Below are 14,694 nucleotides of genomic sequence, written 5' to 3'. Positions count from 1 at the left end.
CTGGTTTTACTTGCTCTTTATTTGTAACCATACTCATCTGGGACAGCTCATCACTGTACAAGACTTATTCATCAGAATGACTTCTTAATCACATCTGTATAGGAGCTAGTAAAATGATTGGATACTGTCTAAGCTGATTAATCAGTTCTATTAAAAATTTAGACTTCAGTAGAAACTGAAATGTAAATAAACACAATAAAGCTGGTTATGATCTTTCTCTTAATTATACAGACTTGTTACTAATCCAGATGAACTATTTGCAGTTTCATCTGGTTTTGGTAGTCTTACAAATATTTATCCATCTCTGTTAATTACTGATGTAGATTTTTTCCTCAATAATGAACTACAGTATATGTTTTCTATATCATTATCTGGATCAACATCTAAAGTAAGCTGACTTTTACGGTAGCAGTTGGATCCTTATTCAGAATAAGTGGAAACAATTCAATTACAGTAGTAGTGGTATTTTAAAGGACTTGCAACACTTCCATTTAGAATCTCAAGAAACTGGTTTGGAAAAGTAAGTGTAGATACAGCAAAGTTGATGCATTTTAATCAGATTTTAATTTCTTCTATTTTATTAATCTTTACCTGTGTAGAGATTCAGGTCCCTCCCAACTCTGTTTATTTTTCTCCTTTCTGTCCTTCCTCTACTCTTTAAGTGAAAAATATATGTTATATATAAATAAAACTTCTCCAGTGAGTTTTAATCAGTTTTTCTTCTCTGCACAGTCCTTTCAGTCTGAGTATGTTCAGTACTAAAGCCTTGCTGCTTTGGTGAGACCTGCTGAGCTCTTCAAATCACGTCCTTCATGATGGAGAAGATCTGAAGAGAAGAAGCTGCTCATTGAAAGGAGGAACCTTCAATATAAGATACATTAATTCCTGAACACCAAGAGGACACTTCTTAACAGGCAGAAAATTATTGTTAATGACTACTGCAGATGCACTGAATTGAATTTATGGAAATTACTACCCCATGTTGTATACAAATTTAAATTTTTTATGTTGAGACAGTTGAATATATTTCTAATGAGTTTCATTAAGACATTTATTAACTTGTGTACAGTGTTAAAATATGTATTAAGAGAATATTTTGGTAAACTATATATAAAAGTTATGTAAAAACTAGAATATATTTTAATTTAGGGTCTAGTTTGCTACAAAAATGTGTATTTTAAAGAATTTGTACATGTTTATCAAAGATATAATTTTTTTTTATGAACAAGAGATTTTTCTTGTTTTATGGGTCCATCATTATTCCTTAGAGCCTAATGTAATTTACTTTTTTACTAATTGGTCTTCTGGTAATTTGATGAAAGTCTTAACTAGTGAGAGATTTGTTATTACAATGTCAACTAAAAGCACTTGATGCATAGTCTGCTTTCCACTTCTGGCTGCTACCATTTCTTAAGGAAGCACAATGAAAGAAAAAGAAAGGGAAAATATTTGTTGATATGTGATGTAATTACATATGCTACTGCAACAAAGAATTAATTTATGTGATTACTCAATTGTACAGTTAACACTCTTTCAATTTCTTTTGTTTTCAATGTAGAGTGTTAACTTTTGCTATGCAATATATGCTGCAAAAATGAAGGCAGACCAAACTGAAGTTGGTAGAAATGTACCATGAATTAGGTAGCACTGCATACTTGCATACTTTTAACCTACATTTGGCAGTATGTGTACAATTTCCTTAGTAACACACAGTATATGAGTTGGACATATATTAAATTTTTATCTATTAATTGGATGCTTCATAAACTTTACATTTGTTGTTAAGCATATGGCTGAGGTAGCCTCCTGTATCATGGAAGGGTTTTGTCATAGTAAAGATGCTCTTTACTCTGTGGAATGTACAGGTCAGTCAGATGTGATTAGTAATGAGGCTTAGGCTGAAATGGTGTTACAGGGAGGTACAGGATCATGTGTAAATTTTTCAGAACTCACAAATGCATGGTAAGGAAAAGAATATAAGCAACTGTGAGGACTTTATTTGCCCCTCATGTACAAGACAGAAACAAAACAGATTTGTTACCTGTTTGTTTTTCAAAATATCTGCAGAAACTTGAAAATAAAACTTAGTTGAATTGTCAGTCTTTGTTCCTGAAGACCCTGCATTTGCTTTACAACTGAAGTTGTGCTACATCATGTTTTAAAAGATGAGATCACAAATTGCTATTGAAAGTTGTACTGAAAGTGTTCAAAAGCAATACTGAGAACAGCTATAAAAATCAAAATCACTAAATAAAATTTACATGCAATACTGTACATTTTTGCAAATGTGTATATGTAATATATACACACAAAGTAGCATATGTGTATCTATATACAATACACTGTATATGTACTATAGATTAATAAGGTAATTCTACCTCTCATAAAGAATTTTCTAATTTACTTTGTTATAAATAGTTTTTCTTAATAAAATACTGATTGATTAATTAATTTTGAAATGTAGATATATATATATATATATACAGCTAATTGATAATAAAATGCCTGTATAAGCCAGCTTCCTTGTTTCTTGGGTTTTTTGGTAGATATTTTGATGATTTGATCTCTAATTGAAGGTAACTTTTCAAAATCACCTTCTTTCCTCTAAACCATGTAATGTACTTAAAAGTAGGATAACATTGGAAAAGGCCATTAGCAAGATAGATAACTTTTTTAACAATCTCTCTGAACCTTCTTGTATTTGCTTTGTATAATGCCAGGTATTTAATCAACATGTTGATGTGATGATGATGGCATTATATTCCAAATTACAGTGATTTCAAAGCTGTGTCTGAACTGAGGAATCCTTCCTGGGGGAAGTCCCTTGTTACAGGTGTAATATACTTTCACTTTTTTGCATGTGCAACAGGTCTCTTAGTCCCACCAACAGCAGGTTCTTCATCCATAAGAACCTAAACAATTTAGCTTTCTTTAGCTTTTTATCCTTCCTTCAATTTAAAACTAATCACAAATAGTTCTAACATTTGTTTAACCCTCTTGCTGATTTTCAGCAAATTTGTTGCATTACATGATTACTTCTCTATTAGCCTGTTAGCCTCTCTTGCAATAGATGTGGACAGTGTGTAACTGTTACACAACCACTTTAAAGGAATGGGAAAGCTGGGAATAGAGTGGATGCTTTCCAAGTTGCCCAAATTCTGGTGACAGTCTGAGCTAAAAAAAACAACAAAAGGCTTCTGCCCCTGCATTTGTATGAATAATGGATGGTGATTTGGATGTGCAGAGTAAATAAGATACAGGATGAACAGCTAATTAAAAGGTTTCTAGTAAATAGGAATCAAGCTCTCCCTTGGCCTTTTTCTAGGCTTTTATTGATTTAGATAAATACCAGCTTATGTAGAACTTTTTAAAGTTCATAAATAAGTCAGTATTCTGCAACAATCAACTTCTTAACAACAACAAAAAATTTGAAACAGTGAAAGGTCAGGAAGGACTTTTAGAACCTTGTAGCTTTTAAGAAATAGCCTGAAATTTATTTTATATCCTGTGTTCACTTGTCCTTGAGCTTCACCATTTTTGTTCCTTCAAATATGGATATATGTGGTTCTGGGAGAATAAGTTGTAGTACACAAGATCTGTAAATATGAATGGATTGATTAAATAAGTCTAAAGGTCTCTACTGGGCATAATATTCTGTGGCTAACATCTTATGAAACAGTTAATCATCATAATCTCTTTTTAAAGTATGCTTTATGAAGCTTTTCAGTTAGGGAGGTATTACTTGTTACAAATTCAGAGACTAATTTTCAATTACAGTACTGCAGAAAGGGGAGGATTTTAGTTTCTATAATAACTGTTCTTTACTGACAACTAAACAATGAAAGGCCTCAAAAGGTTTGACACTTGATTAGATCTACACTGTAAAGTGCAGCAGGCAAAAAATATGATAATTAAGGGCCTGATCAAGTAAATCACTGAGGTAGGTCTTTAACCTTAAGCACATGAGCCATCCAGTTAATTAAAAGTGAACATAGATATTCATGTTTGTAACGAATCCACCTTTGGATCAATATTTCTGTCAATTGTTAACATGAGCCTTTTTTATCAAAAGATATGCTGTATTGCAACATCCATTAACCCACACAATTTAACTTCTTTAACTTAAAAAAAATGTATATTGCAACTATAACTACCTCTTAATACATTATTTTGGTATTGCTGTTTGTTAGCATCAGGAGTTTAATATCTAAAAATGCCTCATGAAAGTCTCTGGTACAGATAATACCTTACAAGCTGTGATTGCTTGCTTTTGTAGATTATACCTAACCTACATGCAAAAGCAGCTTTTTTCTTAAGCTCATCACAAAATTCCATATCTGAAAAGCTTTTAAAAGTAAATGTAAGTTCTCTTACTGAGTTTCTTATTAAGTCTTGTCCAGGTTAAGGACAGTTACCATTTTATCCCTGTTTGAATAAGGCAGGGTAGAGTTCCTGGGATTATTCTCCATCTGGGAATGGACTGTTAATGCCTACTCTTTCAATCAGTTTTTAGTCCACCTCAGGAGTTGTTATTCTCCTCTCCAGGAACATTTCAAGTATTACACTGATGGCTGTGTTATCTGTGTGCTCACCAACACCAGTGTTCACCTCTGGCAGGGTGGCAATGCAGGATTTCCTGTGGGTTGACACAGGCTGAGGTTTATGAAGAGATGTAAAATGTTCAGATTGAGAACCAGCTTTCTCAAATAAGTACTGTCTTACCAGGACTGGTCTATTTATTGTGTTTGAAAGATTTCTTTTGGGAAGTATATTGTTATTACAGACCAGTTCTAAAATTAACTAAAACTGCAGAAGCATACTGAGCTTACTCTTAACAAAAATAAAATCAGAAAAAAATCTGTTAAAAACTGAGTATTGAGCAGAAGAATTTCTACAGACAGTATTTCAGACAGAAGTGACTGATAGGGTTTAAAACCTTGCTTCAAATGAATGTTGTGTAAATGGGCAAGATCCAGAAGACTGGTAAGGCAGGGAGAAAAGAGTCAGACTGTGTAGTTGGAGTATTTCTGGAGCATGATAGGGTTTGGCTTTTTTTTTTTTTTTCCCTTCTTGATTTAACAAGTTGAAAATCTGCTGAATAATTCATGAAGAGTGGAAGGGCTGAATCTTCCTGAAATGATATACAGTGTACGTACTGTGGCACAGGAGAAACTGCAAAGCTTTGTATCAGTTGCTGCCGTTTCTGCTGCCGATTGCAAGGTGCTGCTGCTTTTGCTGTTTTCACAGCTACAGAAACCTCAGTCGTGCTCTGGTCTGCCAACAGCCATTTGCCTCCCTATGGACCCACCTTTACCAGCTACAATCTGTGGACTCTTGCTGCCTAACTGCCTTGGACACTGCTGGTTTTTGGATCCTTACTGCAAACAGCATTTTCTGGACCTTACAGCTTGTATGACTGAAAGCTGCCTTAGAGTCCTTCAGCTGCACAGCCTCCCGTGTGCTTGGTGAGGACTCCTGCAGCAGAACTTCTGACCCAGACAAGGATGGGATTTACAGGGCAAAGTCAAAACTGAGCTGCATTCAGCGAGATGCCCAACGCCTCTTCCTGGAGTGCTAGCTCGCCTCTGCTGCTGCTCTGGGAGGACTCCTCCGGGACCCGCATCTTTCTGTCGCTGCTCTACGCAGTCTTAGCTATCTCAGGGACTTTATCCAATGTGATGGTCATTTATTTAGTCTTCTCCTTCAAGAAGCTGCAGACAACCAGCAATGCCTTCATCGTGAACGGCTGTGCGGCAGACCTGAGCGTGTGCGCCCTGTGGATGCCCCAGGAGGCTGTGCTGGGGCTGCTGCCCCCCAACTCGTCCTCCCTTCGCTCGGCGGAGTACCGGCTGCTCCGAGGGGGGCTCCTGGGCCTCGGCCTCACCGTCTCCCTGGCCTCGCACCTGCTGGTGGCTTTCAACAGGTACGTGCTCATCACCAAGCTGCCCAGCGTGTACCAGGCCCTCTACCAGCGGAGACACACGGGCTGCATGATCGGGCTCTCCTGGGCCCTCGCCCTGCTCCCGGTCCCGCTGCTGCCCGGGCTCTGGACCCTGGGCTCGGCCCAGTCGGACGGCAGCTCTCGCTACACCGCCCTGCTCCTCGCCCTGGCCGTGCTGGGCCAGACCGCGCTGCTGCTCCACTGCTACCTCGGCATCGTGCGGCGGGTGCGGGGCAGCGCCAAGCGGGTCAGCGTCCTCAACTTCCACCTGCTGCACCAGCTGCCCTTCCCCGCCGCGCCGCCGCCGCCTCGCCGCGCCCAGCGCCGCCTCAGCAGCGTCTCCGTCCTGCTGCTCTGCTGCGTGTTCCTGCTGGGCACCCAGCCCCTGGTCTGGGTGAGCCTCCTGGGCTTCTTCCTGCGCCCGGCGCCGCCGGCGCTGCAGGCCGCCAGCTGGCTGCTGCTCTGCTCGCTCTCGGCCCTCAACCCGCTGCTCTACACGTGGCGCAGCGAGGAGTTCCGCCGGGCGGCCCGCTCTGTCCTGCCCCGCGGCGAGGGCCCGGCCGCCGCCCCGCGCCCCGCGGCCGCCGCCGCGGGCCCCGCCGGCGCCCCGCCCTCCCCGCCGCTGCCGCGGCGCCGGGGCGCGGGGAGCGGCGCCAGCGCCGCGGCCGCGCCGCGCTGAGGCCCGCGGCGGCGCCGGGACCCCCCAGGCCGCTCCGACAGCCCCGCCGGCGGCCACGGCGCCCGTCCCGGCAGCGCTTCTTCCTCTCCTGCTGCTCCTTTCTGACCCCACGCACTTCTTGCCCGCTCCCCCTTCTGCCACACGGCCCGGCAGCGCCGGGTGCTTTCCCGAGGCACCGGGACGGACACTGGGGCGGGATCTCCCGCCCGCCCCCTCAGCCCCGCTCCCGGCACCGCTGCTGTCCGCCCCCGGGACTCCAGCCACGGCCGTGCTTTTACCAATCTGGGATAACTGGTAAATATGGCAACGCACGTAACTGTTGTTAAGCTCGAAAGATTTCAGTATGACAGACACCTAGACAGCTCTTTCTGAGACATATGCAAGTTTGTTTTTATAAAGTCGATGTAATTCTTTCAGCATTTAAAGTAGTTCTTTGAAGTGAGCTCCCTGAACACCAGGTTCGTTTTGTGAAGGACGGGCAGGTGTCTCACTACACACACACGCACACAGACACCGGGAGCTGCTTCCTTTCCCCAGCATACCTGATCTCTGTGCTCCATGCAAGACCCTCCTTCAGCTTTCTCTGGCAAACTTCCGGACGATGCTGTCTGTGGAAACTGTTAAAAACAAAAACATATGCACCTTTGTGGTGATCTAGTTTGGAAGCTCTTTAAGGCCTGTTTTAACGAAGGTCTCTGCCCATGGCCACGCGATAAAATGCAATGCAATATGAAGGCTGGTGGTGTCCATCTAACCTTGTCACCTGTTCAGTTACCAGTTTGTTGTATTTCTCTTAAATATATTATTGCAGAAGTATGATTTCACAGTCTCTTCTAGATACACAATAACAGATTCTGTCTGGCATTTGGAAAGGAGACAGCTCCTCGCACTGAAACTGTGGTGGTGAGTGCTGCAGGCCCATTCCTTCCAGGAATGGTCTTAAAATCCTTCTATTTCCTTCTCTGTTGCTTGACTTCCTCCTTCCTCTTTTCCAACACTGTTGCTGTTGTTCTCATGGTGATGATAGTGCTGTGTTTGCCTTCTGGCACAAACGTCTGCAGGAAGGTAGCTGTTTTCTGAATCCGTGGGCATCCACAAGCAGTATCACCTAAGTTGTGCTGTCTCAAGAAGAATGGACCCATGGGAACATAGGAAACTTTGTCAAACAAGAGTGTGTTGCATTGGTTGACACGAACTTGGAGCTCTCATGAGGATAGTTTAAGATGGGATAATAACAAGGAAAAGACACACATGATAGTTGATAATATTAAAGGCCCTTTGGCATTATTTTATAATGCCCCACACACTTTGCTTGCTTTACCTGCTGGAGTTTGAGTTTCCACAGACAATGCTTTGAGAGAAAGGGAATAATTTAATGTTTCTTCCCAAGACTAAGACCTGTTTGATATCTGTGAATGAATGATTTTTCTAAAAGTCCCATACCAATATTTTGTTTTCTGGCATAAAAAAACCTCCATAATCACAAAAGATTATGTTAAGGTCAGATATTGTTAAGGTCAGGATTTAAAAACACAAAGAATGAAGGCCTCAAAAGGATTTTTTTTTTAATTGATATCCAGAAATTATATGAACATCTTGAAAACAGCTTTAGCCACTTGCAAGCACCTGTGGTAAAGTAAGTTTCCTTGAGTCTGAATTGTACAGAACGCTTCTTCCTTCATACTGGAGACAGTGTTCCTCTGAGTGATGGCACCAGAAAGATGTGGAGGACCAGCAAGGAAATACTGAACATATAAGATATGCAAGATTTATTTTATTAACACTGTGCACATATCTTGGAGAGTGAAGGAGCCACTATATCCTTGTTGTAATATCTCATCCTAATCGCAGTGGCTGTGCTTTAGCTGTCTTTGTGTAGCAAATGGAGAAGGAAAACTGCTTCAACCTCATCTATCCCAATACTGAAAAATATGCTGGTTTGCTTCCAAAATAAAGTTCAACCAAGGGCCACTCGAGGGTAAGACCCTGTTCAACTACAAAATAATCCTTAGGTTGGAACCCACAGAAAAATGCATTTTGCATCTCCCACTATGGCTAAAGGAACTCAAGACACTTGGTAAAGCTCATTACTGGGCCCATAAGCAAAAAAATCAAACTCTAAAATAAAAAATTAGACAATGCCGCTCCCCTGTTTTTGGCTGTGGAACACGTTAGTCTGAAATTAAAGCAATAACATGTTTCCAAATTCAATGTCCAAACCATCAGATAACTGGAACTTCTGGGCTTCTTCCCTTGTAAAATAGCATGCAAGTTAAATCTGAAATGCCTGTATTTTATATAGACTACGTTTAAAATGCAAACATGTATAAAAATGTTACGATGTACAAAACTCTAGACAGCTATCCTTATGCTATGCATCAATTCCAGAAAACAACTGGAAATCCCTTGGAAAGTTTGATGTAATTACATCTGACTGTAAATCTTTGACTGTTTTAATATACTCAGGTGACCTAAATAACATTACGCAGAAAAAAGAATGACTTTAAAGTAATTAAGAAAGAGTATTTGTCTCAAGATCACTTTCTCTGAGAAATGAATGCTCTGAAAAGTCCTGTATGCCTTGTTCTACAGCCATAATCTTTGTATTTCCACATTGTAAATACTCCATGGTAAATTGCAATGGAAGCTCAGCTTGGCTCAAGTTCTCCTGGCTCTATGGTACTGCTTCTTGGTTAAGGAACTGGATTTCATTCTCAGTTTTTGTCATTCTATGCTTTAATTTACAGATGATTTATATGTGTCCTCTGCTAGTTTAATGGTGACTTTTCTTCAATGTGAATTTCTGTCATGCTCAAATAACTAATTTACAGACACAAGGGATATGTTGCCAATCGTCCTTTAAAATGTCTCTACCAAACACCCTTTCAAGAGGTGTAAATGAAGATGATAGAAAATCCTGTCAGCAATTCAAATGAGATTTGCTTGAACTGAGTTGCTCCTTTCCTCTGGTGTTGTGCCAAGCAAGTTGTCTGAGCATGGCCTGAAGCTGCCCTTCCTGGATTGGCTGGCAGTGACATGTATTAGCTGGCTTCATGTGCTTTAGATGGGAGGGGAGAGCTCCTTAAAGCATTGAATTTATGATGCAGTAGTGATACAGTAGTGCAGATCAGCCATGATGTTCACGTGCAATAGTTGCCTATTCCTTTGCTACTTTCTGAGGGCTTCTGGGAACAAGAGCAGGTAGGAGTTAGTAACAGCCTGCATGAATTGTGGTCAGCTACGCTGATGTGCTTGAAAAGCGCTATTTGGCATATTATGGCCCAAATAAATCTGCCACTCAGTTTTTTAATTGCCCATGCAGAAGTACATGTGGGACCTGCTTTTTGAAAGTAAAATTGTGATGCCTCAAAATAATGCCCTGAGGCATGGGTTATTAGTGAAAATTGCTTGTAGAGGGTGTTCCTGATGTTAGAGTTTGGATTCAATCTTTTGAAGTCACCCTTAATTCAAAATAATTATAAAAAGCTGTAGAGCTGCTTTGTGGAATTAGGTAGCTACAGCAATATGAGTCTCCGCCAAAACTGGGCGATCATTGTACTCAAAATAGGAGTGTAAAAAAAGTACAGGCAGCAAGGTGAAGCTGGGGAATTATGACAAGGGGAGATGAAAAAGACAGGACAGGGGTGCTAACAGTTTGATCCTGAGAAACAGCACAGAGAAAAATCTGAAAGCCAGAAGAGGCCTGGGATTATGATAAAATTAACCATCTCAAATTCTTTGATTCTTTGTATGTGAGGAGATACAATTCTATGCTTTTCTTAATAAATAAAAACATGCACTTGTATTCTCGATTTCTTCCTTTAACAAAGCATTTCGTACACCAGAAAATTTTCTTTAAACTCTAAAATCAAAGATAGGAATTGCAGAAGCAGTCTTATGGAGACTGCATTCAACAGCAGTGCTGGACTGACAAGCAGAGATAACATCTTAGCTAACCTCCAGATTCAGTCAGCCATAAGCACATTGTGAACCTTTTTTTTCTAACTACCAAGTTGATGCTATTTTTAAAAAAACCCACATACAGATTATTTTCAAATGAAGACATTTAAGTGTAGCATTTCATTAAAGAAAAAAGTGACAACATATACTTTAGCTTTCTATTTAATCTTAAATCACATAACTAGATTATTGCAATATTCTTTAAATTCAGAAGTCCCTTTCTCAAATGGCAGCAAAAATAGCTTTTCTCGTGACTGTTTAACTTCTAAGAAAGCTACGTTTTTTTGCTCTTTTATGTCAATCCTTCCCATGCACTGTCATCATTTTACCAGGGTAATAGTCTATTTTCTTTCCTTCTTTTTCCCTTTCTTCAGTATCTTCTGTAATTTTTTTCACTAAGGGAAAAGTTCTTGATTCTGCTGATCAGGGCACAACTGCTTGAGCAGGGTTTTGGGAGACAGTTGTAAACTAAGACTAAAGAAGTGATAGACAAATCGCACATGCTTAAATTTCTATTTAGGGTGAGTAGGTATTGAAGTCGGGCTTTTACTGTGCAGAGCAGTGGACAAATTCTTTGTCTATATTTACAGATACTTGCATTTGAGTAAGGTTGTGTAAAAAAAAGGGTAATATAAAAAAAATGAAAAATAGAAGGCTGGAGAAAAAATCTTTTTGGCTCAAGAGTTCAATCATAGTAACCTAAAAAGTGACATCAGTACAGAAAAAGAACATTTATGCAGGTATTCAAACCAATCTGTTGCTATACATGGTGATCTAATGATCTCTTCTGGTGTGGAAAACACGACCTTACAGAAAAAGGGCTCTGCTTGAAGAGCGTGGGCCACCTTGCCTGTTTCTTGTCAAGGAGTTCAATATGGTCAGGGTCCCTGTGCAGTCTGCCCTACACCAAGTCTGGATGGACATTCATGAAAATAAAGAATTTGAAACAATCCCGAGAAAAAAAAAAAACATTTGTGGCTGCTTTTTTGCCTGAAGCTTTGGGTTTCTGAAGAGGCATAATAACCACTCCAGGAAGGTTAACTGTTTGGAGTTCAGGGAAAACTGTAGGATGTCTAACCTGCAACCCCAGACATCAGGCTTGTCATCATTTTAGAGCCAAGCTTTTGGGAGTTGTTCAGAAGGAAAGCAAACTGCCAGTTGGAAGGGGAGCTCAAGCCAATCAAGTGAGCTATGTAGCACCTTAGACTTCACCATGCTGAACTTATCCTCTTGTAAGACAATGGATTTAAATAATGAATAATAAAAACGTGCCTCTGCCAAAATTTTTCAGCATCCTTTAAATGTCTCTTTTTTCTGTACTTCTGTGAGATTCACTCCTGCTTCCAAAGTTTTCCTGCTGCTCTAGAATTGACAGCTGCTGAAAAGCATAATTAATATTAATTACTAAAGAAACACAAAGGAAGGCAGAATGAATCTCATCCTTACTGGACAGAATCAGCTCTGATAGTTCAAGAGCCAAGGCACACAGAACAAGAACAGAAATTTCTGTTATTGAAAAGAAATAACAGAATAACAGAAATGCGTTATTGAAAAGCTTCACTTAAGACCAAAGATGCCTTGTGTTCAGGCTGTCTTCACCTGCTGTGTGGCAGTCTGAGGGCAGAATTAAAAACACAGCTATGCTTCAGGCAAGAGCTGCATCCCTCCTGATCTATTCTGAAGCTGATGATGTGATGGAGGTGTAATGTTAGTTGCAAAGCAGCAAAGTGAGCATTAGCAACAGAGGAAAACTGTGAAAGGGAGAGCTTGAAAGACAAAGATGATGAATTGAAAAATAGTCAGTTTTATAAAACATTGTGTAAACTTTGCTTCATGTATGTTCCATATCCTCTATGTTTTCTTCTGACCCCTTTGTCTGCCTTGCCTCTGTTTACCACATTTCTGAGTCTGCCAGTTTCTTCTCAGCCTGGAACCTCTGACACTGAGTTTAATGTAATTTCATTAAACACTGTTCCTGCGATTCTCAGTAAACTTTGCATCTTCCATTCTAAGGTTCAGTGAGATGGCTGTAGCAGTGTAGTCGCTGTGGAGACAGGAGCACCAAGGTTTGAACAGAATTAGTAACCAGAAATATTGTGAAGATATGTGAGTAGTGCTGCTTCATATCTATGTTTGAGTATTACTCCTTTGTCTTCTGTTGCATTTCACCCATGGCCATCTACACATACTGGAATAGTTTCATTTCAGGAGTGTCCTTTTCCATGAAAATATCTCTTTCAATTAATCATGTTTTATAAAGGTAGTGATAAGATATTGCAGGATTTGAAATGTTCAGCCATATTAGCTCCTGCAGTGAGCATAATTGTCCCTCTTTCATTCAACAGAGCATCTCCCCTTACTCTAGGTTCCTTTTTCTCAGGTTGTGGCATTATTTCTCTAGGACAGATTAAATGAAAGAGTTAGTAGGTTGCAACATGGGAAAAAAATAGCCAGCCTCACTACTGCTTCTATTTAATTTCAACAAAGACCTTTTTTTTATACCTTTCACAGCAGCTACTAGCTTTTTCTTTTTATTCTTTTTTTTCTTTTTTTTTTTTTTTTGTGTATGCTAATTAAATCAAGGCAGTAGAAATATTGTGTTAAAAATAGAGGTAAATAGAAACATAAAAAACTATTCATTGTATATAAAGAGTACATATAAGCTCTCTGAATTTCACAGAAGATACCTAGCTTAGCTCTTAGTTATTTAATGTAACTTATGTACATATAAACAGGATTAGGACAGTCACATGCAGATTTAACAAATGATGGCTCTGAGCTGAATTAAAGGCATGAATTAATTTTCTTTTATCTCATGCATCATTAAATATTGCTGTCTACTGATTATCTATATAATACCTGTCACCTGATAGCAACCACGGTCGTTATGGTAATGTCAAGATTATAATTATAGTCCCTTCTGCAATGTAGTCATACTATGCTAAAAAAAATCCTTGAGATGATAGTGTCCCATGCTTGGTATCAGCCCAAGCACAAATACATTTTGAGACTGTTGAGGGGAAGATATTTTGTTACTAAGTTATTAACATTCAAGAATTATGTACTTACATGTACATACATGTGTATTTAATTACAAAATATATAGCCTTTTGAACTATGGCTTTATTTCATTTGAGATAGACAAAACTTTTCAGAGCTTCATATCCCTTCACAAGCATCCCTTTGGCTGAGTTTGGGAATTTAGGAATGTTTTAAAAATGGAGTTACTGCTCAGAGAAATCTTGGTTTGGCAGCATGTGTCAGAATGGTAGATGAGCCCGTACCCTTTTGTAGTAGAGCACGTGGTGCCCCAGGTGTTCTGGCTGCTCCTCCCAAGGTTTCTGTCGTGCCAGGAGCTGGTGAGCCCTAATGCCCAGAAGCTGATCTGGAGATCAGGACTCCTGGGAGACATATGTTTACAAGACTCCACAAGGTTGTGGGTGGCACAGAGAATGTGGCTTCCCAGAGGATAACATACATCTGATTTCTGTAGAATTTTGGGCACAACTCTGAGAAAAAACAATTAAGTCATTATCTGATAGCTTATGCAAATTTTAATAATTCAGTTGGCCTAATTTATTTTAGATTTCAGAGACAATTTTAATTTAATTATAAAGAAAAAGTATTGACTCATAAGTATACAAATGTATGAAAAATCTCTTCCCAAATGTAAAAAATATTCTAGGAAAAGCATATTGAGGAATCTGTGTGAAAGTAACTTGTGGAGCAAATAATTCAGAATAAAAACCCACTACATGTAAAACTAAGAGTATTATAGCCATTATCTGATTTAGTGCCATTTAACACTACAAATATTATGTTAACCTAATGAATAAAATAGGTGATTATATGTTATTCTTATCTGTAATCTGAAAACAATTGTGATGAACCTAATCAGAGTTGAATGGACCATATAAGTTTAAATCTGTAAATGAGATACCTATAGAAATACTGAAGTGTTCTTTTGTTTCTTATTCTTATCAATTACACAGTACTATATTGAAATACTGTTTTCTGTTAATTGATTTTGGGAACAAAGTTGGTGAACAGTTGTCATATAAATATTTGGTAATATTTTTACATCAATATTTGGCTTCAAACAGAAGTGTACAAA

General features: G+C 39.4%; 2 protein-coding genes across 3 annotated transcripts in view; both read left to right on the top strand.

Moving 5' to 3' along the window:
- Positions 1 to 2,517, top strand: part of CDC14A (cell division cycle 14A) — a 51,104-nt gene extending 48,587 nt beyond the window's left edge. For both annotated transcript variants that reach the window (XM_031505524.3, XM_021543280.3), the window contains one exon: positions 733 to 2,517. In XM_031505524.3, the coding sequence (XP_031361384.3) occupies positions 733 to 762 (30 nt within the window). In that variant the 3' untranslated portion in view covers positions 763 to 2,517. The remainder of the gene's footprint in view (positions 1 to 732) is intronic.
- Positions 2,518 to 2,666: 149 nt separating this feature from the next.
- On the top strand, positions 2,667 to 11,863 carry GPR88 (G protein-coupled receptor 88). Its single transcript, XM_077785470.2, has one exon. The coding sequence runs from the start codon at positions 5,550 to 5,552 to the stop codon at positions 6,618 to 6,620; it is 1,071 nt and encodes a 356-aa protein (XP_077641596.2). The 5' UTR covers positions 2,667 to 5,549; the 3' UTR covers positions 6,621 to 11,863.
- The last annotated feature ends 2,831 nt before the right edge of the window (positions 11,864 to 14,694 follow it).

This window comes from Lonchura striata, chromosome 8, assembly GCF_050655825.1.
Source record: "Lonchura striata isolate lonStrDom1 chromosome 8, ASM5065582v1, whole genome shotgun sequence".
Taxonomy (NCBI): domain Eukaryota; kingdom Metazoa; phylum Chordata; class Aves; order Passeriformes; family Estrildidae; genus Lonchura; species Lonchura striata.
Note: the sequence above shows the minus strand (reverse complement) of the source record. Positions and strands in the feature narration are given on the sequence as shown.

Bases quoted from the DNA above. Each gene is read 5' to 3' on its own strand.
- GPR88 (XM_077785470.2), top strand. From the start codon at position 5,550: ATGCCCAACGCCTCTTCCTGGAGTGCTAGCTCGCCTCTGCTGCTGCTC.